The 21,465-nt window shown below is 53.9% G+C and overlaps 8 protein-coding genes across 8 annotated transcripts; 5 read left to right on the plus strand and 3 right to left on the minus strand.

The window, feature by feature from the left end:
- Nucleotides 1-18: 18 nt before the first annotated feature.
- B0H65DRAFT_130974 (clathrin light chain) lies at nucleotides 19-1,162 on the minus strand. The gene is made up of 3 exons (XM_062820803.1): nucleotides 952-1,162; nucleotides 645-880; nucleotides 19-568 (listed from the first exon to the last, which is right to left on the minus strand). The coding sequence occupies exons 1-3, from the start codon at nucleotides 992-994 to the stop codon at nucleotides 113-115; spliced, it is 735 nt and encodes a 244-aa protein (XP_062684988.1). The 5' UTR covers nucleotides 995-1,162; the 3' UTR covers nucleotides 19-112.
- A 556-nt stretch (nucleotides 1,163-1,718) lies between these two features.
- On the plus strand, nucleotides 1,719-3,899 carry B0H65DRAFT_130943 (RNA polymerase II-binding domain-containing protein). The gene is made up of 4 exons (XM_062820802.1): nucleotides 1,719-2,068; nucleotides 2,151-2,242; nucleotides 2,372-2,572; nucleotides 2,636-3,899. Exons 1-4 carry the CDS (start codon nucleotides 1,971-1,973, stop codon nucleotides 3,421-3,423), a joined length of 1,179 nt encoding a protein of 392 aa, XP_062684989.1. The 5' UTR covers nucleotides 1,719-1,970; the 3' UTR covers nucleotides 3,424-3,899.
- A 307-nt stretch (nucleotides 3,900-4,206) lies between these two features.
- On the plus strand, nucleotides 4,207-7,017 carry B0H65DRAFT_131010 (P-loop containing nucleoside triphosphate hydrolase protein). Its single transcript, XM_062820804.1, has 2 exons — nucleotides 4,207-4,210; nucleotides 4,364-7,017. Exon 2 carries the CDS (start codon nucleotides 4,537-4,539, stop codon nucleotides 6,934-6,936), a length of 2,400 nt encoding a protein of 799 aa, XP_062684990.1. The 5' UTR covers nucleotides 4,207-4,210; nucleotides 4,364-4,536; the 3' UTR covers nucleotides 6,937-7,017.
- A 1,941-nt stretch (nucleotides 7,018-8,958) lies between these two features.
- On the plus strand, nucleotides 8,959-10,776 carry B0H65DRAFT_418375 (Aspartate/glutamate/uridylate kinase; the record flags this gene model as incomplete). The annotated part of the gene is made up of 4 exons (XM_062824142.1): nucleotides 8,959-9,071; nucleotides 9,151-9,231; nucleotides 9,322-10,604; nucleotides 10,679-10,776. The coding sequence occupies 4 exons, from the start codon at nucleotides 8,959-8,961 to the stop codon at nucleotides 10,774-10,776; spliced, it is 1,575 nt and encodes a 524-aa protein (XP_062684991.1).
- A 482-nt stretch (nucleotides 10,777-11,258) lies between these two features.
- Nucleotides 11,259-12,930, minus strand: B0H65DRAFT_131174 (t-SNARE). The gene is made up of 3 exons (XM_062820806.1): nucleotides 12,746-12,930; nucleotides 12,107-12,678; nucleotides 11,259-12,043 (listed from the first exon to the last, which is right to left on the minus strand). Exons 1-3 carry the CDS (start codon nucleotides 12,766-12,768, stop codon nucleotides 11,550-11,552), a joined length of 1,089 nt encoding a protein of 362 aa, XP_062684992.1. The 5' UTR covers nucleotides 12,769-12,930; the 3' UTR covers nucleotides 11,259-11,549.
- Nucleotides 12,931-13,552: 622 nt separating this feature from the next.
- B0H65DRAFT_131078 (calmodulin) lies at nucleotides 13,553-14,896 on the plus strand. The gene is made up of 6 exons (XM_062820805.1): nucleotides 13,553-13,645; nucleotides 13,805-13,861; nucleotides 13,973-13,988; nucleotides 14,170-14,295; nucleotides 14,351-14,563; nucleotides 14,626-14,896. The coding sequence occupies exons 1-6, from the start codon at nucleotides 13,643-13,645 to the stop codon at nucleotides 14,658-14,660; spliced, it is 450 nt and encodes a 149-aa protein (XP_062684993.1). The 5' UTR covers nucleotides 13,553-13,642; the 3' UTR covers nucleotides 14,661-14,896.
- A 1,565-nt stretch (nucleotides 14,897-16,461) lies between these two features.
- Nucleotides 16,462-19,402, plus strand: B0H65DRAFT_569025 (putative gamma-adaptin precursor; the record flags this gene model as incomplete). Its single annotated transcript, XM_062830407.1, has 5 exons — nucleotides 16,462-16,471; nucleotides 16,548-16,671; nucleotides 16,741-16,929; nucleotides 16,992-19,116; nucleotides 19,186-19,402. 5 exons carry the CDS (start codon nucleotides 16,462-16,464, stop codon nucleotides 19,270-19,272), a joined length of 2,535 nt encoding a protein of 844 aa, XP_062684994.1. The 3' UTR covers nucleotides 19,273-19,402.
- A 611-nt stretch (nucleotides 19,403-20,013) lies between these two features.
- B0H65DRAFT_131216 (uncharacterized protein) lies at nucleotides 20,014-21,204 on the minus strand. The gene is made up of 2 exons (XM_062820807.1): nucleotides 20,840-21,204; nucleotides 20,014-20,769 (listed from the first exon to the last, which is right to left on the minus strand). Exons 1-2 carry the CDS (start codon nucleotides 21,045-21,047, stop codon nucleotides 20,165-20,167), a joined length of 813 nt encoding a protein of 270 aa, XP_062684995.1. The 5' UTR covers nucleotides 21,048-21,204; the 3' UTR covers nucleotides 20,014-20,164.
- Nucleotides 21,205-21,465: the final 261 nt, after the last annotated feature.

Genomic DNA, 21,465 nt, shown 5'->3' on the forward strand with positions numbered 1-21,465 from the left:
ATTATGGCTCTCTTGGCCATGTGGTAGTGGCCATGGATGATGGGTAGCGTGAGTCTGTGAATAATGGCAACCAGTTGTCCCCTTTCTCATGCGGGCAGGTCAAGCAAGCGCTTTAAATTCCCGAGGCACCGGGGGCCTTCTCGTCCTTCTTTAGGCTTATCAGGAGCTCGCGGAAACGCTCCTTGCCGGAACCAGCAGCACCGCCCTTAGCTCCCTTGCCGCTAACGTCAACCAGCTTGGCAATGCGCTCCCAGCTCGTGCCTCCCGATGTGGTGTCCTCGCGGCTGGCAAGGAACTCGTCGGCCTCCTTGCGGGTCTGCGCAATCGCCTTCTCCTTCTTGTTGTTGTAGTTCTCGTAGAATTCGTCAATGTTCTGCTGGGCCTCCGCGATGGTCTCGGCTCTCTGGGCGGCGAACTGCTCCGCCCGCTTGGCAAGCTGCGCATCACGCTTCTCGCGCCACTCCCTGATCACCTCGGGCTCTTGCTCCTGCTCGGCATACGGCGCATATCCGGAGTTGTAGGTGACGGAAGGACCGGCGCCAGTGATGGTGCCGCCGGGCGCAACAGACTAAAGTGAAAACACCCTTGTTAGAACCCAGGACCATGAATGCTTGCTGTATTGGGTGATTATTGTTTATTCGTACCTCGTTGCCTGCGGAAAGGTCGGGGAACTGGCTCTCGAAAGCAGCGTCAGTCTCAATACCGGCGCCGGCGCCAGCGGAGGAGTCGAGGCCACCCCCTAGGAGGTCGTTGTCATCGTCGAAACCAGCATCCTCAACTGTCGCAAACTGGTTGGCATCGTCGCCGAGAAGCGCCTTCTCACGCTCGAGGAAGTTGGAGGCCGAGGGGCTTCCAGAGCCCTCCTTGATCTCGGTCTGGGCTTTTGGGGGGTAAATGTTAGCAGGCAGTGATAGCAAGGTAAGGGGATCTCCAAACAAATGCCAAGCTTACCGCCGGAGTCGAACTCCTCCAGCGAGGGGAATCTGTCAGCCATGGTGTGTTGGAGGTGTGGTTGACTTTTGGTTGATCGGGCGCGGACGGGCAAGACTTGAGGCTGGAGAAGTGGACTGCAGATTGAAGGATTAGGTAGGTCGATCAAAGAAAGTTGCGAAACGAGAAGGTTTGTTTGATGGAAGTGTCTTGGTGTTGGTGTTGCACTGCGGGAGTCCGAGTTGCAGCCCCAGCGCTCCTGATCGCGCCAGGTTGCGACGGGACGCCACTCACAGCGGCCACTTTGGCACTTTGGCACTGTCCACAGCGGGCGGCCAGGTCGGGACGGGACCCTCTTTGGCCAGGGGAAGCCGGAGGGGACGACAGCTGCAGTGACAGATTCAGGTCGAACAGCTACCGGCAGGCAAGTCTGCGGCAGGCGTTGTCCCTCTTGCCCGCCCTCGCATTGGACGGATGGAGGAAGCCCCAACGTCTGTTTCGTTTCCACCTCCCGTCGTCAACTTCTTTCGACTGACTTCCTTCTTCCTTTCCATCAACAACATTCAGCACCTGGTTTCAGTTGTTTGTCACAGAGCATCCAGATCACGCTCATTTGCTCTTCGCACTGCAAACTCTTCCTGGTGACAGCATTGGTAATAGCAGGAAAACGACTCCGGTGTAGTTGGACCACAGAGCTTGACTGCTTAGTTCACTCTGAGCACTTCTCTTGCCGTCGTCCAGTGTTGTGTGTTGATAGTCCACGCTTCTGCTATTTGAGGTTGTTCCCAAGGGCTTTTCGATCCATATTCTAGATCATCACTCGGCTGCGTCTGGAGTCACTGCTATACACACAAACAACACGGATACCTCCTCGTACTGCTGTAGATGAGTTCTGAATAAGCCCGACACCGCACATCTACATAAACATCTGCCCGTCCATCACCAACCACAAACCATCAACAACCCCAACCCAGCCCTTCAGCCGGCGTGGGTGAAAGTATCGGCCACCAGCCATCAGCAACCAATATCGCAACATCATCATGGCGTATAACGAGGATGCTGTGCTCTCTAAGCTCTCTGCACTCACTGAGACTCATGAGAGTATTGCAACCACCGCCCAGTGGATCATGTTCCATCGGTAAGCTCCCGCTGCCTACGACGACCGCGTTTACCTTTTATTTGGTGCCTTGACCGACGAACTGACTGTTGATGTCTCTTAGGCGACATGCTGCCCAGACTGTCCATCTCTGGTTGACCAAGCTGAAGGACCTCCCCAGTCCCAAGAGGCTCAACATGATTTATCTTGCAAACGGTGAGTGCATCTTCTAGGCTGTCCCACAACGTTACATACGTGCCCCGGGCGTTCGTTTTGGGACAGAACCGTTCAGTCCTTTCTGCTCGTTTGAGACTGAATGCTGACCATTTCCGTCTTTCTCCACAGAGGTGACGCAGCAATCAAAAGCTCGCAATAAGGATGACTTCCTTCAGGCTTTCTCACCCTTCATCGCGGATGCAACCGCGTTGTCTTATAAGGGCGCCTCGTCAGACATCCAGAACAAGCTCCGAAGGGTTGTCGATGTTTGGAGAGAGCGCAAGATATTCCCCATGGAAGTCCAGGATGCTATAGACTCTCGACTAAGAGGTAAGTTCTGACAATCCATGCCCCAGCCCTTCCTAGGAGAGATTACTAACTTGTTTAATCCAGAGCTTGACTCAGCCCGCTCCGGTGGCCCAATGTTCGGTTCCACATCATTATCGACGCCAGCTGCAACGGTGCCTCCAGAATTGGCGCCCTTGGTTACCTCACAGCAAGCAGTTACCAAGAGTGCCCAGGCGCTGAAGACAAGCCTTACTACCGCCAATTCGGACTACAGCAAGCTGATGGATCCGGTCTACGCTCCTCCTCAGGCGCCAGTGTATGCTGCGCGACTCAATGGGCTGCTTAAGAACCTCGCCAATGCTGAGGGGGCTGTCACGGAGTGCATCAAGACCCGCGAGGAGCTTATCAGTGCCTTGGAGAAGATGTTGAACTCTAACCGGCAGGCCCTGGACGCTGAGCAGTCACAGCTGAGGGATCTAGGCACCCGTAAGACGGCAGTCGAGGAGAAGAAGCAAGCAATTGAGCTCAGCATCATCGGCGGCTTGCCTCACAATGCCCAAGAGCCGGCTACCGGCGAGGAGCGTGCCCCAACCAGCTCGGATGGCCACGACATCGCCCGTCCCCAGGTCGAAGCACTCACGCCTCCTCATGTCCAAGATCACGACGATTTCTACGACAATCACCCGTCTGAGCAACAACAGCCGCAGAACGGTCATGCCCACCCAACCGGATCCGCCCCTGGCATTGAGATGCTGTCCGCCCTCGCTTCGCAATATGAGTCTGTTCCGACTCGCGAGGCCAAGAAGCGCAAGATCGACGAGACCGAGGACTTTCCTGATGTAGGCATAGATGCCGATGTCGCTGAGATGGTTCGGAAGGAAAGCACGGCTTAGAAGGCAATTTCGGTTGGATCTTCGCCAAAGGTTAAAGAAGGGGATAAGGCTCTGTAGGCCAGGAAATTTATTGCAATTCTCCGGCCGTTTTGGTTACATTGCCTGCGGCCCAGCTGGTCTAGGGGAACGATAATGGCTGTATGGCGAGAATCATCATTCACATGGCATTTTGGCGCGGGCCTGAAACCTTCTCTGGAGAGAGTGTGGAGGTACAGAAGGACAGAACTATTATGGCGTGCTTCATTCTTGACGGGCAAATGGAAGCTCATATGGCCAGTCAGTTAGCTGTAGAGAGATATCGTAATTGAATTGAGAGGCAGTCAAACAAGCAATTGTATTTTTCGTCCTTTTTCTTGTCTTTGGTGACCTTTGAATATGATGACGTCCGCAGAGTTCCAGGAGCTCCAATACCCCTGAGGTAGTGGCATGGGCCAAGCTTGAGCACGGGCCACTTATGGAAGCTGCCGACATCGTGAACGTGATTGTCGGAATCCGGAATTGACAATGGATGCCGCCGGCAATAACGTGGCTTGCTCTGCTGCTTGGCCGAATGACGAAATGCCGAAAGACGCGCGCTTTGCCCTGTTGGGGGAGAGTGACAATTGAAGAACAATCGAACGAACTTAGGCGCCAAATCGCAGTTGCTGCAGGGCCAAACCGGCGATTGACCACTGCCGTAAGTCCAGCAGCTCAGATCCCGTCCGCCGGGACAAGCAAGGGTTTTTGCACCGACGACCGAGCCGACCGAACTGCCCGCCTGTCATCTCAACTTCCTTCCATCATCGAGGTAACATCTCCCCATCCGTCCCGGCCGCCCTCTTCCTTGGCAACCTTTCCACTTCTTTCCTCCCGTCTCCTTCAGTCCCTCAACAACCTAGAATACATCACCAAATCTACCCATTTTCGCACGCAGGAAACCGGACGCTGACTCGCTGACAAGAGCAGATACACGCGCGCATGCGTGTTGGCGGTTGCGCATCAGGCAGTTACCTAGTAATATAGCCTACTACAATACCGACATGATATGATAGAAACTCGACACCGAAATCTCTCGACACAGCGAGACTAGTTACCTACACACTCGATCTATCCAAGACACACATACTTCAAACCATGGTTACGGGGGCAGCGGTGCGCCGCGCCGTGCTGCTCCCCCAATGCGGCGGTAGCGGCGCCGGGCTCGCGGCCTTGCTGCCATTCCAACATTCCCCCACTATAACTTCCTCGATCCTGTCCGCGAAATCCTGCCGTCCATTCTCCTCTCTACCCCGGTTTTCGACGACACCTTTCGCGACCGCTTCAGTCCCCTTCTCGTCCTCCTATCTCGGCTCACGACCATGCATACAATCTCAACGTTGGACTTCCCCCTTCGGCGTTCTCCGCCAGCTATCGACCTCGCAAGCCCGTCTACGGGAGCAGTCGGCCAAGGAGGCTGTGGCAGAGACAGCGGAAGAGGCGGCGAAAGATCTCAACAAGACCAAGGAAGATGCATCTGAAGAACACCTCAAGGTACACGGTTTTGCGAAAAGCGAGAGGGCGCAAAAGGCTGCCCATATCAACATGAGCGCTCGTCTGTCCAAGGATGGCAAGAGTCAGTCAGGCACCAAGCCCGGCTTCGCCGAGGTCTGGCGTCTGATCAAGATTGCGCGCCCCGAGGTTAAGGCTCTGAGTGTCGCATTCGTCTTGCTTCTTATCTCGTCCGCGGTTACCATGTCCATCCCTTTCTCTGTCGGTAGGATTCTGGATCTTTCCACCCAGGGTCCCGCCGACGAGGTTCGGCTCTTCGGTCTTACCCTCTATCAGTTCTTTGGTGGTCTCGCTGGTCTTCTCACTCTTGGTGCGACGGCCAACTTCGGCAGAATCATCATCCTCCGTATCGTCGGCGAGCGTGTCGTGGCTCGGTTGCGCTCGCACCTCTACCGCCGCACCTACGTCCAGGATGCCGAGTTCTTCGATGCCAACAGGGTCGGTGATCTGATCTCGCGACTGAACTCCGATACCGTTGTCGTGGGCAAAAGCATTACCCAAAATGTGTCTGATGGTCTTCGCTCTCTGGTTAGCGGTGCGGCGGGTTTCGCGGCCATGTTCTGGCTCAGCCCCAAGCTGACATCCATCATTCTCATCATGGTTCCCCCTATCGGTCTTGGAGCGGTATTCTATGGTCGCACGATTCGCAACTTGAGCAGGCAGATTCAGAAGAACGTTGGTTCGCTCATGAAGATCGCCGAGGAACGTTTGGGTAACATCAAGACTAGCCAGGCCTTTGCCGCTGAAGTGCAAGAAGTTGGTCGCTACAACAAGCAGGTCAGAAAGATCTTTGCGTTGGGTCGGAGGGAGGCCATTGTCTCGGCTGTCTTCTTCTCCTCGACGAGCTGGGCTGGGAACATGACGATTCTGGCCATGCTGATTGTGGGTGGAAACCTCGTTCGCTCAGGCGCCATGTCTCTCGGCGATTTGACCTCGTTCATGATGTACACTGTCTTTGCTGGTTCGAGTCTCTTCGGTGTCAGCGGCTTCTACTCGGAACTGATGAAGGGTGTCGGCGCAGCGAGCCGCTTGTTCGAGCTCGAGGATCGCAAGCCGACCATTCCCCAGACCGTTGGTTTGAAGGTTACCTCTGCCCAGGGTCCCATCAAGTTCTCCAACGTGACGTTTGCCTACCCTACCAGACCCGATGTTACGATTTTCAACGGCCTCGACTTTGAGATCCCCTCGGGCACCAACGTGTGCATTGTCGGTCCTTCGGGAGGAGGCAAGTCGACTATTGGCTCCATGCTACTGCGCTTCTACAACCCCACATCCGGTACTATCACCATCAACGGCGTCGACATTTCCAAGATGAACGCCAAGTCTCTCCGCCGTCGCATCGGCATGGTCTCCCAGGAGCCCGTCCTCTTTTCGGGTACCATTGCCGAAAACATTGCTTACGGCAGGCCCCGGGCTTCGCGCACCGAAATCATTGCGGCTGCCCAGAAGGCCAACTGCGGTTTCATCAGCGACTTCCCCGACGGCCTCGAGACCCAGGTTGGCGCCCGTGGCGCCCAGCTCTCCGGTGGCCAGAAGCAGCGCATCGCCATTGCTCGTGCCCTCATCAAGGATCCTGATATTCTCATTCTCGATGAGGCCACCTCCGCCCTGGACGCCGAATCCGAAACCTTGGTCAACTCTGCGCTTGCGGAACTTCTCAAGGGCCACAGCACCACCATCTCGATTGCTCACAGATTGTCCACCATCAAGCGGTCTGACAAGATCATTGTGCTCTCGAGCGAGGGTACCGTGGCTGAGATTGGCAGCTACACGGAGTTGAGTGCCAACAAGGACAGCCACTTCAGTAAGCTGATGGAGTGGCAGATGAGCGGCGGTGACGTGCCGTCGGACCACCGCCCTCCCTCTGGGGATCCTCATATCAGGGAGGTTGAGGAGATCGAGGAGGAACTTGCGGACGCGGAGGATCACATCGATGACACGGTGGAGGAGGCTGTGAAGTTGCGCAAGAAGCCGGTGAGGGAGTAAAGTGATGGCGGGATGCATTTCCAGCAATCACACTCCCACATCACAACCCACAGCAGGTGGTAACGAGCTTGAGGCATGTCAGCCGTTTACCACGTGGGACGAGCTTCCCGGTCGGAGCCGCTGACACCGAGAGATATCTTATCCCTCACAGGCCCGAACCCATGAATCCTCCGGATCTTCCACCATATACCCGCCGAGCAAGTGGCCGAAATCAGGCCCATGCTTCACGCGATGCTCTGCTCTCTTCAGAAGAGGGTACGGTCACCTCTTTACTGTGTACATACCACGTATTTACTTGCTATGATTGTTATTATTATTTTTTCAGGAATTTCTTCTAGGGCGTTGTCTTTCTCCACTCTAGAGCCGCTCATGGATGGTTAGGATAGCTACATGTATGATGTATGATAGATCGGATGCAGGAGAGCGAAGGGGAAGGGCACTGCTGGGGAGGTTAGGGGAGAGCCCATTTGGAGTAGTAGGATGGAATAGATAAAACAAATGAGGGAGTTGTATGTTCACAACATGTAACTTGTTGGGGTTGGTAAATCCGGCAACGATCACCTATCTATCGTTGTCGTTCTAAGTTCTCCTCGGGTTGCGAGGCATGTATATTAATGTAGTGATCAGTGGGACTGAAACACAGCATACTGTATCAAACAACCCATGGCGAAAAACGAACAAGTTCCCAGATGGTCGTTCCTAAAACTTCCGTTGGCAGATCCCCAAAATATCATGAACCATAATTTCCGCAGTTTCCGTGGAAAAGTTGAGCAAAGGTGGTCATATTAAGTGTATGGTATAGACTCAGAAACCCCTGAATCGGGTTTGTCGTCTCCTTTTCACTAGCGTTGCCCGAGTGCCGGAGCCTCCTCCCATGTCGTCAGCGTCCGTGGTGGCGGCATCGAGGCAAAAACTTCTCCACTGTTTGTCACTGTTCAGGAACTACGAGACCCTTGAAGAACTGCCGGGCCTGTTATGACTCTTGTTTTCTCTTAGAGCCGCACGCACTAGTCGGCCAGGCTATTGATGCTAGGTCTGGGAGGAAGCTAGGGTGTGTTTAGTTATGACTGTACTGGTTCTTCTTGTTCTTCTTCTTGTTCGTATTCGTGAAAGAATCAATGGATGGGAATGATCGATGAAGGGTCCTCCGCGGAAGATTTGATATGCATGTTAGTGAGATGCAGTTGTGAAGCGTAAAGAGCTGTACGTGTTTCATGTGAAGCCCGGACCTGCGCTTTCACGTTTCCCGTCCTACACAGTAGAATACATTTTGCCTCGCTGTCCTTTCGTTACTCGAACTACTTGAACTCGGATTGATTACTGTGTCCTCTCAGACTGCTGAGGACACAGTAAACATTGTGAGACGAATCTTACGAATTCGTCACCAACTCCAAGAATTATTTCTCATGATCTATTGTCGTCGTACCGAATGGTTCTTTTATACACTACACCGTGAAACAGAAACGAGAGCCTGGACGACAACAGACCCCACCCCCGCAATCCCCGACTCAGCTCCGGACAGGGGTCGACAGGGAACAAAAGAACAATAACTCTTCTTTATCTTGGCTTCCAAGACATCGAGTTTTGTTTTCTTTCTCAAACCATTTTCTCTCATACAGCCTCGTCTGAATTCAGTCAATCTTTTGATACCCCTCGCTTCACTTCAGCGGCAGTCATACCCTGCAGCAACACACCCATTGGCGCTGCCAATTCCACTCTTCGGGCCGCTAAATTTAAGGTTTTTAGAACGATCCTGGGCTGTACTGCGACCCTTCCATTGGAACACAACCACAAGGGCGGGAAAGGCACCATTGGCTGCAGAGCGCCGACTTCGCAACGACCAGGGACAACGGACATTCTGCGCTGGCTGAGTCACTTAAGTAACCTACTCAAGCACCACAGTGGTCTCAACACCAAATAACCCTTTTAAATACCGGAGATAATACTCGCTCACTCACTCATCCCTGAGATACCCCATACTTTCCCCAAAGTTCATACATTACATAAAATTCCACCCCAAAAATGACCGGGAACCTACTACTACAGAACGACAGCCCCAATGGCTGGATCGTGCAGAAATTCGGTGGTACAAGCGTGGGCAAGTTCCCCGACAGAATCGCACAGGATATCATCAGGTATGGATAATGGATCTGGGTGTGGACACATATGAATGAACAACAAGGACCCTGTAACTGACTTCACTTTTAAATGCAGACCGTATGTGAAGGACCATAGGCTAGTAGTCGTCTGCTCAGCAAGGAGCACAGGCAAAAAGGTTACGGGAACCACAAGTCGGTGAGTAGTGCATCTCATCATGATCCTCATCACTCACACTCGAACCTCTTAAGTATGTGTTCACTACCAGCAGCTAACACAGCTACACAGGTTATTGGAGGTATTCAAGAATCTCAAGGCCATTGCCGCAGATTCAAGTGACGAGCGGAAACAAGATGCCCTCCTCAAGGATGCCAAGCGAGTTATGCAGGACATCTGCAGCGACCACACCGCCGCGGCCGACAAGTTCATCAAGGACGCCGAGCTTGCGGCCATTGTGAAGGAGGAGACGGTAAAGGAGTGCCAGCTACTGATCGAGTACCTGGAAGCTGCCAAGCGATTCCACCTTGAAGTAAACTCGCGGGCAAAGGACCGAGTCATCAGCTTCGGCGAGAAGCTCAGCTGCAGATTCATGGCCTACATGCTCAAAGACCGGGGAGTAGACGCCGAGTACGTTGACCTTGCCGACGTCCTTCACTTCGACGCCAGCATCGAGCGTCTCGACGCCACCTTCTATCGCGACGCGGCCGGGATCATCGCCAAGAAGATCCTCGCCTGCGAGAACCGCGTACCAGTCGTCACCGGCTTTTTCGGCAACGTGCCGGGCGGCCTGCTCGACGGCGACGTCGGCCGCGGCTACACGGACCTATGTGCGTCTCTCGCGGCCGTAGGCCTGAAAGCCGACGAGCTGCAGATCTGGAAGGAAGTCGACGGCATCTTCACCGCAGACCCATCCAAGGTGCCCACGGCGCGCCTCGTCCCGTCCATCACGCCCTCCGAGGCCGCCGAGCTGACCTTCTACGGCTCCGAAGTCATCCACCACCTGACCATGGACCAGGTCATCAAAGCCACTCCCCCGATCCCCATCCGCATCAAGAACGTCAAGAACCCGCGCGGCGAGGGCACCATCGTCAAGCCCGACCCCCTGCTGGCCCCCGACCAGACCCTCCAGCGACACAAGCAGAACGGCGTCTACTGCAACGGCACCAAAACAAACGGCGGCTGCCCCGGCAAGTCCAACAAACCCAAGCGCCCCACGGCCGTCACCATCAAGGACAAGATCTCCATCATCAACATCCACTCCAACAAGCGGTCGATCGCGCACACCTTTCTGGCGAGATTGTTCGCCATCCTCAACAAGCACCGCGTCAGTGTTGACCTGATCTCCACCAGCGAGGTGCACGTTTCCGTGGCCGTGCACATGGGCAACGCCGAGATGACCAACTTTGACGCGGCCGTCAGGGACCTGGCTGACTGCGGTGATGTGAGCGTCCTCCATGGTCTGGCTATCCTCAGTCTGGTGGGCGCGGAGATGAAGAATATGATTGGTATTTCGGGCAAGATGTTTTCGACGTTGGGTGATCATAGGATCAATATTGAGATGATTTCTCAGGGTGAGTTTTCAGTTCCTTCTGTTTTTCTGATGTATGGGTGAGCATGGATGGCTAACGATGATGACTTGGAATAGGTGCCAGCGAGATCAACATCTCCTGTGTTATCGACGCTAGGGACGCCGAGCGGGCTATGAACATCTTGCACACCAACTTGTTCACTTTCCTGGAGTAAAGGGAGGGAGGGACATGGTGTTAGGGTGTGATAGAGGAGAATAGTGGAGGTTTGTTAGTTTAGACGTCTCTGTCTTTAATCTTGCGGTGAGTTAGACGAGTGATAGTTCGAAGAGAGAACTAGATGGTCCGGAAGCAAGAGAAGAGAAGAGAAGAGGGGGTTTAGACTTGCGAGAGAGGAGTAAAAGAGGGAGAGGTTAGATAGACGGGCGGTTGTCGGGTGGGAATCTGTCTACCATCTGGACAACACACAGCGAAGAATTTTTACATTTACATGGCTTTATATAGAGCAGGGAAGGTAACGAAAAGGAAGGGTTCATACAGCGCAATAGACAAAAATCACACAGAATTACACCGAACTTGAGATGCACCGGAGCCGAGTGTTGAAAAAGGGAGATTGATCAACAGTGGAAGTTGTGTACGTTCACCTTTTCGGAACGAGGCCATAACAACAACAAAGTACAAGCGATATCACCATATGAAGCCGTAACAGATCTATTCGAAATAAAGGGGCCGTGGTCCTCAGACCTCGGTCCTCATAACCCCGAGTGTTGACATTTTTACAGTCGTCATACAAACAGGTTCCGGGGTCCTTTCTTGACACCCTCCCCCATTTTAATTACATTACTTCCTTAGTTTCCCTCTCTCTTCCGCTCACTCGCCCCTTTCTTTGTACCCTGTAGTGGTCCTGGTTACCCGTCCATCCATCTTGCTCGATCATCCCACGCATAGCGTCTTGAAATTCGTCCCTCTTTGTGTTTCTCCCCACTCTCTTCACCCCCCATGTTTCTTCGGCTTGATAACCAGCAAAATGATCATACCCGCTATCAGAATCAACAAAAGCAGTATAATCTTCCTCTTGGTGGTCTTCTTCTGATACCCGGACGCAACCGTCAGCTCCTTAGCCGCCTCCTTCACGTCCGTCGCCATCCGCTCCACGTTGTAATCGATCCGGTCCAGCATCGTTCCCTGGTCGATCACCATGGTCTGCAGGTCCCTGAACAGGTCAGACAGGTCGATGATTCCTTGAGCAATTTCGTCGATTTCACGTTCGCGCTGCGAGATCGCCTGATCGTTGCTGTGAAGCAGCTTCTGGTGCGTTGACGCTTGTAGAGTGGACTGTGAGAAGACCCGGTCGGCGTCGGATTCGAGGATGGAGGCACTGTTGGAGCTGTTGCCTGGTGGGAGTCCGCTGGGGCCCATGGAAGAGAGGGGGGTTGAAACTCGGTCGAGGGTTGGACTGGCAAGGCCGCTCATGCCTCTTAGTTCTAGAGAGGGAGTGATGTCAGCATTATTTTGAGTCGAAGTCGGGTGTAAGTAGGGGGACTCACTCTTTAGATATGCGCTCTGCTTCTTTCGAAAGTTGGCGCTGGCCTCCTGGACTCTCGTAGCAAGGTTGATTTGTATGTTCTTGGCCATGACCTCGTCGGCACGACTCATCTGGCCATTATGTTTGCCCTCGCGCACCATCTGCTCGATGCGCTGAATGACGCGGTGGCAGTCGTGGAACCCCTTGGTGATGGACTGCGTGAGCTGCTCTATCTCACGTTCCTCGTCCTTCTTGGCCTCCTCGTCGTCGAATCCCGGCAGTACGTGCTTCTGGTGTAGCCGCTCCAGCTTCTGGCTCTTGCGCGCGATGTCGGCCAGCAGCTCCGACACTTCGTCCGACGAATCCGCCCACCGAGGCGGAAGCAGATCCATCTCGATCACCGCATCGCCGTCGTCGACATCGTAGGCCCCCGCCGATAGAAGGCCACGCCGGTCATCGTCGGCCGAGAAGAGGACCCCCGTACTGCCGCCAGCCCCGCCGGAACTCCCGCCGAAGCGGTCGCCTGCGCTCTGAGGGGCATATCGGTTGCGCTGGGTCGGGTGGTGGGCGTAGGACTGCCGGTACGAGATATAGCTGTGATGTTCACATGGATGTCAACGAAAGGATCTCAACACTATATAGAGAAGAAAATTCCCCGTACAGATTAGTGCGGTCGCGCCACATGGCGGACGCCGGAAGGGCGAAAGGCTCCCTTCACCTCGGTTGCACGCCGAAGGCTAGTCGTCGTCCCGGTCGGAGTTGGGAATCAATTGATGGTAGTTGGTGGTAATGGCGGTCCAGAGGCGGATTGGAATTGGTATGGCATCACATCGCATCGCATGGACACGGCGGGCTGTGTGGTCGAGGTTGAGTGCCAGTGTCTCCTTCCCAGGTCCCGTCGATCTTCTGGGGGGGATGTTTCTCGGCCTCTCTCTCTCTCACTAACTGCAACAGGCCAGTAGCACTGGGCAGGGGCAGCTACCACTGACAATGACGCTGGCGCGGCGGTTCAGAAACACAATGCTGGCCAGTTCCAGGGATGGGGGCATGATGACATGGGATGCATGTCACCTGCCAGGCACTTGGGGACCGGCCGATAAGGGGCATCGTTTGCCTGTGTCTCAAAGAGTCGGTCAGCTGGCAGCCCGTAAGCTTTTCCGCCTGTCGGTCGACCTCGTGCCTGCCTGCCCTCTTCTGCCTGGCCGCTCTCTCTGCCCGTCTGGCCCGTCTGGGGCTGGCGACGGTGGTGATGCATCCCATGCAGTTGCAGCACCTGGGCGTCTTTTAGTCTCATTTTAGCGAGCGTGTTAGGGAGAGACCCCGCCCCGCCTCCCTCCACTGCTTCGCAATCGGCGGCCCCAGTTTCCCAGCTGCTCATTTAAGGAACGAACTAGGAGAACGGGGACTTGGCTTGGACCTAACCAACCGGTTTCGTTTCTACTGCGACCTATCTGCCACTTCTAAACCGGACAACCTTCGAATCCTCCTTCGGACATATCCAACTATCTCTCACGCTCGCTCTCCCAAGACCTTCTATCCGCCCCTTAATACTATCAATATGGTATGCTCATTCCTTATCTCGGCGCCTCCGGTCGAAGCTGTTCGAGCGCAACAAGAACCCCGCGGTTCAGCTCGAGGGGCAGCGGGCTGCCGTGTGAACATACGACGATGGCTGGAAAGGAGACGGGCGGATGTATGCTGACCAGGCTATCAACAACAGGCGGACTCCCTTACTGAAGAGCAGGTCTCTGAGTTCAAGGAGGCCTTCTCCCTCTTTGTAAGTTGCCTTCCTTGCGCCGAGCTTCCTTGTCCCAAATGCTCAATCCCGTGTCGCCGTTTGGCGCAAATCGTGCGAGCCTGATGACTGACCCGATACAACGTCATACAGGACAAGGACGGTGATGGTCAGTCTTCCCGAAACCCTACCCCCAAGATATCCGAACCTTTTCATCACCAAGCCAGCGGCAAGCGCATTGGATCGTAATACTTGCGACGCGCCAAACACTCCTCACCGCCCGCCCCTGAATCGAGATGCGATGTGAATACGCGCCATACCTCTATGCATGCATACTGAACAGCAGCTAGGCCAAATCACCACCAAGGAGCTCGGTACCGTCATGCGCTCGTTGGGCCAGAACCCCTCCGAGTCTGAGCTTCAAGACATGATCAACGAGGTCGACGCCGACAACAACGGCACCATCGACTTCCCTGGTATGAACATCACGGACTTTAGACTTGCCAGTTCGCCGCTGACAATAGCCTACAGAGTTCCTTACCATGATGGCCAGAAAGATGAAGGATACCGACTCCGAGGAGGAGATCCGTGAGGCCTTCAAGGTGTTCGATCGCGACAACAACGGCTTCATCTCCGCTGCCGAGCTCCGTCACGTCATGACCTCCATCGGCGAGAAGCTTACCGATGACGAGGTTGATGAGATGATCCGCGAGGCCGACCAGGACGGCGACGGGCGTATCGATTGTACGTATTCGATTCTTGCGACTCAGCCTGGATATAGCTTGCTAACACTTTTGTCCCAACAGATAACGAGTTCGTTCAGCTCATGATGCAGAAGTAAACGGCTTTCTCCTATATCCGACTCTTCACGAAGACAGGTTTTAGCGTTCTCTTTGAATACCACTATTAGTTGACATGCTTGCAAGGATCGCCTGTGTTCTCGTTGTCGTGCATTATGCTTGGGTTTTACCTCTCCACCTGCCTCAAACTGCCGAGCTCGGGAAGCAATGGGGTAAAGTTGTCAGAGATGGACGCTAGCAACTGAAGCTGCTCTCCGTTTGACTTTGAGTCTGTGGCCATTCACCTTCAGAGCAGTTATCAATCAAATTTAACTACGCCTTTGCTAGTGAGAAGCCATTTTCACGGCGTTGTCTCGGCAAGTGAAAGCCGCACCACATGAGCAAAGTGACACTCATGTCCGGAGGTTCAGACGGAACTTTGCTGTTTGCTACAGAAACCTTTTCAGAAGCACAGCTGCCGAATTCACGTCATCAGGGACCAGCAAGGCCCGAGACCTGTCTAACGGGTAGGGATGACGTGCAGGATGATTGTGGCAGTGCTGCCTAGCGACATCAACCATCAAGCCCAGGCTGGATATGTGGATATCATCAGCCCTATAGGGATCTCATATCGTACACATCCGTACGGCACAGCATCTAGGGAATCAACTCATCATCCGATCACCGTTGATGTGTGGAGGATTAGGTAATTGTCGGTCAGTGATGGCTGTAGGTTGCGGTGAGGCTGTTCGCTGCTTGTGATGCCCTCGTCAGTCTCATTAGTATTGTGGCCATAGATGAATCGTATATTCCCCGAAAACTCTATACTAGATGACTCACGGTTAATAGCCATATGGCCGAGCTTGTCAGTTGACAAAAGCTCATTGCTGTCCTGTTGAAAGCAAAGTGTCAAGCATCGCTATCGACCTCGTGCTTAATGCCCTGAGAATTGGGCCAACATGATATCGGGATTGACGGTGAAGGTAGACATTTCAAAACTTCTCTTCAGGGCTTAAATAACCCTCACATCCGTATAATCCTTCATATCATCTGAGGACTCGCCGTTAATTCATGCGAGTCTTGACAGGCTTCAAGCTCTTGTCCGTCTTGGTTGGCGTCTACCGAGTGAACAAACAGCAGATCTCATCTCAGCATCCTATATCTCATGTCATCATTCCAAATATCTAGGCTATCATTATATGAGGGGAAGTAATAAAACGGAAAGCGTCTGATATCTTGACCCTAACCCTGACTACCCCTTTTCCGGCGAGGCCGTCAGGGTGCCTGACAAGACGGTCTAGGCCCCACCTTCCCGTCCGTACGGAGCTGCAGTGCCCAGCGAGGAACAGCGTCCAGGGTCCCTGTGGCCCATGCTTTTCAGTTTCAGTGAGTTTGGCGCCTGCACCGTCGCGCCGTTGCCGGGAAGCTTTTCAGCGGAGAGGTGCCTGCCTGAGGCCACGAGTACTGCTGCCGTGCTGACCGTCACCGCCCGGCGCCTGCTGGGAACGGACTGGGAGAGGTCGAGTGGGGGGTGGACACACGGTCAAGGAGCTCCAATCAAGCGCATCCGATGGCCACATCGCCGCCCGCCCATTGTGTGCTGTGCTTTCCACTTGTCGTGTTTCGGCCGGGTTCCCAAAGGTGATCCTCTCTCTCATGAATGTCTACGTACCTTTGCTTTACCGTATCGTAACTTTGTCCATTGCGTGCCTCTACTTCCTTCGGATACCCCTTGCTTGAAGTTGCGAAGAACCGCCATCCGCTCTCCGTTCCGCAACTCCCCCGCCATCTCGAGAGCTCGAGCATCTCTGGTCCAGATCCCCTAGACAGGCCCCCTTGCGGGCCCCTAATAATTGCATCGCCATGAGTTCCCGTAAGTGCGCCAGCGGCATCGCCATGATCCCAAGACTCGAGCGACCAAGGCGAGACCAAGACTGACCCTTTAACAGTCAAGCAGTTTATTCGCAATGTCCGAGCCGCCAAGACCATCGCCGACGAGAGAGCCGTAATTCAGAAAGAGAGCGCCGCCATTAGAGCCAGCTTCAGGGAGGAGAGCCACGATCACGGCGTCAGGTGCATTTGAGCTGCCAACACCAAAAGCTTCCCCGGGACTCGGTTTGCTGATCAACTGTGTCATTGCAGGCGCAACAATGTGGCCAAGCTATTATACCTCTTCACCCTCGGTGAGCGCACTCACTTTGGTCAGATCGAGTGTTTGAAGCTCCTGGCCTCCCCGCGCTTTGCCGACAAGCGTCTGGGCCATCTCGCGACAAGTTTGCTGCTCGACGAGAACCAGGAAGTCCTTACTCTGGTTACCAACTCCCTTCAAAAGTACGATGTTCGGCCAGAAGACTGTGGATGCGCAACGTGATGCTGACGCTCGGCTACAACAGTGATCTTAACCATTCGAATCAGTATGTGGTGGGCCTCGCCCTCTGCACCCTCGGAAACATTGCATCGGTCGAGATGTCCAGAGATCTGTTCCCCCAAATCGAAACACTGGTATCGACGACGAACCCATACATCCGGCGGAAGGCAGCTCTTTGTGCGATGCGGATATGCAAGAAGGTTCCGGATCTCCAAGAACACTTTATCGAGAAGGCGGCGCAATTACTATCAGACCGCAACCACGGCGTGTTGCTTTGCGGCTTGACACTGGTGACCAGCCTTTGCGAAGCTGACGAGGCTGAGGGTGGGGAGGAGGGCATCATTGAGAAGTTCAGGCAGTTTGTACCGGTACTCGTGAGGACTCTCAAGGGACTGGCTTCTTCCGGTTATGCGCCGGAGCATGACGTTACGGGCATTACCGACCCGTTCTTGCAGGTCAAGATTCTGCGCCTTCTCCGAGTTCTAGCCCGCGGCGATGCTCAGACGACGGAGCAGATCAACGATATCCTCGCTCAGGTTGCGACCAACACCGACGCTACCAAGAACGTTGGAAACTCGATCCTTTACGAGGCCGTACTTACGATTCTCGATATCGAGGCCGATGCCGGCTTGCGCGTGCTGGGTGTCAATATTCTGGGCAAGTTCTTGGCTAACAAGGACAACAATATCCGTTATGTTGCGCTAAACACGCTGGTCAAGGTGGTGGCCATCGACACCAACGCTGTACAAAGGCACCGGAACACCATTTTGGAGTGCCTTAGGGACCCCGACATCAGTATCAGGAGGAGAGCTCTTGACCTGAGCTTCACTCTCATCAACGAGAGCAACGTCCGCGTCCTTATCCGGGAACTGTTGGCTTTCATGGAAGTGGCGGATAATGAGTTTAAGCCTAATATGACTAGCCAGATCGGTATCGCCGCTGATAGGTACGCGCCGAACAAGAGGTGGCATGTCGATACCATGCTCCGTGTTTTGACGTTGGCCGGTAACTACGTCAAGGAGCCGATCCTGTCTTCGTTCATCCGCCTTATCGCTACGACTCCCGAGCTACAAACATACGCCGTGCAGAAGCTTTACACCAATCTTAAGAAGGACATCACCCAGGAAAGTCTGACGCAGGCCGGCGCTTGGTGCATCGGTGAATACAGCGATGCTCTTCTCAAGGGTGGTCAGTATGAGGAGGAGGAGCTCGTGCAGGAGGTCAAAGAGCATGAGATCATCGACTTGTTCACAACCATCTTGAACAGCAACTATGCTACCCAGGTCACCACCGAGTACATCATCACAGCACTCATCAAACTCACCACTAGGCTGCAAGACCCAGCCCAGATCGAGAGAGTTCGCCGTCTGCTTCAGTACCACCAGACAAGTCTGGATGTCGAGGTTCAACAGCGTGCGGTGGAATACGGCAACCTGTTCTCTTTTGATCAGATCCGCCGTGGTGTGCTCGAGAAGATGCCGCCCCCTCAGATCAAGGAGTCTTCCCGAGTACTTGGTGAAGCTGCCAAGAAGACCACCAAGGCGGCGGGCAAGAAGACCAACAAGGCTGCCAAGCCCAAGGAAGAGGATCTCCTATTCGACCTCATGGGAGACACCAACCTCCCGTCTCCCTCTGTTCCCAACGGCGGGACAAACAATGCCGACCTTCTTGCCGATATCCTCGGCGGCGCTACTTCGCCTCCGACTTCGACCTCTCCAGCCCCTGCGCAGTCGAACGTTGCCTCGATCATGGATCTCTTCTCGCAAGGACCTACCTCCACGTCCTCTCCCGCACCTGCCGTTGCACCAGCGGCTGCTCCGTCAGCAGTTCTTGATCTTTTCAACACCACTCCAGCCGCCGCTCCCGCTCCGGCCCCACAAGCGGCGCCCAAGCCCGCTGCTGCGGCGGGACATCCTTGCTACGACAACAACGGTTTGAACATCACCATCCAGATACAGCGAAACGCCGAGGGCATGATCCAGGCTACGGCTCGCTTCCGCAACTCCTTCCCTGGCGGTGCGCTCTCGGCTGTCGGGTTGCAGGCGGCGGTGCCCAAGTCTCAGAAGCTGCAGCTGCTCAACATTTCGTCGACGGATATTGCGCCGGGGGCGGAGGCTACGCAAATGATGAGAGTGGCGGGTTGCACTGGGGTAAGTCTTTTCAGTTTCTGTCCTTTTCATCTGTTCTCGATAAGCTGCTAACCAGTCTTGCGCACACAGCCTTTACGTCTACGTCTCAAGATAGGATACACACACCCTACGACAGGACAGGTATTGGATCTGGTCAACTGGACGGAGCCCTCTTAAATGCGTAAGGACGACAGGAGTTATGGAGGGAGCATGAATGAGAGGGGAGAGAAGAAGAAGAAGAAAGAGTGATCGTAACGTAACATTAGCTAGTGAGTGGCCAAGTCACACCCCTTAATTGCAGGGTAAACCGGAAAGTACCAGCAAGAAGCAAGATCAAGATATAGAGAGGAAGCCAAAACTAAGCAGCCGGTTTTTCCAAGGCGTTTAATCATTACTACCTACCCTTCTTTTGTGGAAGATGTGGCCAAGTGCTTAACATGTGTACAAGTCGTTCGGGCTCATCTCGCGCTGTTACCTCCTTCTCTGTCCCTGAGTTGTCAATATTCAAAAGCTCCTGGTCTCACTCATCACTCCTATTTCAGCAACAACACATCTCTGTGGGACATTCACTTTTATTTCTTCATCCCTCTGACTACTCAAGTCCCGCAGTCACTCTCCCCACCTTTTCGCCTCAACTACCATCATCACCACCATTACTAACGAGAGTTTTATATCGATCAATCATATCTCGTTCGTGCTATTTTATCCATCCATCATCCAACACAATGTGCCTTTTCGGCTGCCGCCCATTAACGCCCTCTTTGTAGTGTAGGTAGGTATAATATGCAAGTGATTGCACATGAAAATAGTTAAGAAAGAAGACAAAGGAGAGAAAAAGAAAAAGAAAGATGGAAAGGGAAGCTGTTGTAGGAATCCTTCTCCTCCTCCATATGATACAATAGTTTTTTTGGTTTGATATTCCACATCCGATGCTTCTTCAGCTTGCTCAGTTCCGTCGCTGATATCCGCGAAGATTGGTTTAGTTGCCATAAAACCAGTATCTATTTCACCCATGTTAGCCACTTGTCCTCTCTCTCATCTTCCAGGTTATTCGTCATCAGGATAAAACTTACTGAGCAGCATACTGCACCTCAAAAGCCTCCGGCATCCCCTCACACGTCTCAGGCGCGCTGCCGCCCGCCGTCTCCACCCTATACACCTCCTGCAGCCCGCCCGTCGCTCCCGGGCGTGTAATCAACTTCAACCAAGCAACCGCCTTTTCACCTTGCTGCCCCCTCGGCGCCGCCTCGGGAGCAGGCGTACTATTATTCTTCGCACACGGCGCCTCACCAATCTTCCACTGGGACGCATCCATGTTGAAAAAGGGGGTAGAGGCATTAGTGAAGTAATGAGCGCCTGAGACGGCCATGCCGGAGGTTGGTGCCAGGGTTTGTTTGAGGAAAGAAGGCGGGACAGGGAGGGATTTAGCGATGGAGGAAGCGACGGAGGCTAGGTCGGAGAGGTTGAAGTTCATGGAGACACCCGACAACATGGCGCCGATGTCGGGGTAGGCGGAGACGATGCAGGAGGCGTTGAAAAGGGAGGCGACGGCGCCGTTGGCGACGGGGATGGCGGAGCTGTTGGTGGTGTCGCAGGTGTAGTTTTGGGTGCCGCGGCCGAGGGCGACGTGGCGGAGGGTTAGGCCGAAAGATGGGGCCGGGAGGGGGGAGGGGGCTGAGGGAGGGAGAGTTTGTTAGTGAGTGTGAGAGAGATTGGGGGGTGAAGAGGGTTGACTGAGGCTTACCTTGGGGCATGGCGACCTTGGAGAGATCACATGTTGGTACGGCGCTCTCGAACTTGCTTTGTTGGACCTTGACGGCGAGGAGGTTGAAGTACTCTGATACCTTCTTGAGGGAGTCGGCGTGGGCTGAGTTGGCGTTGATCTCGGGGAGTACTGGGGCGGCCATGACGGAGGAGACGCTGAGCGCCGAGAGGAATAGTGAGGCACGCATTGTGATGTTGTCGTTTTTGTGTGTGAACGGTATGCTTCGTGAAAGATGATGAAGTTGCTGCGTTTGTCGTTGCCCAATTATGAAAGCCGCCTTTGTTTCTTGCTGTTGTTGTTGAGACTTGAGAAAACCAATAACTACCAGTGGTCCTTTTTGCTGCTGAGATTGGGTATCGTGATGATGATGATGAATAGGAAATCGTCAAAACCCGTTAAGAGACTAGAAAGAACCAAGGAAAACCGTGATATAGAAACCCAAAAAGAAACAACCAAAAGAAGACTCTCAAAGAAATAATCCAACCAGTGAATATGCTACTAGTCAGATCAGATCAGAGGTCGGTAGGAGGAGGAGGAGGTTCTGGATGGTAGATATATGAGAACCGGTATGGAAGAAGAGGATGTCGATCTTGACCCTCCATCTT

This window comes from Neurospora tetraspora, assembly GCF_033439725.1.
Source record: "Neurospora tetraspora strain CBS 560.94 chromosome Unknown B0H65scaffold_2, whole genome shotgun sequence".
Classification (NCBI taxonomy): Eukaryota; Fungi; Ascomycota; class Sordariomycetes; order Sordariales; family Sordariaceae; genus Neurospora; species Neurospora tetraspora.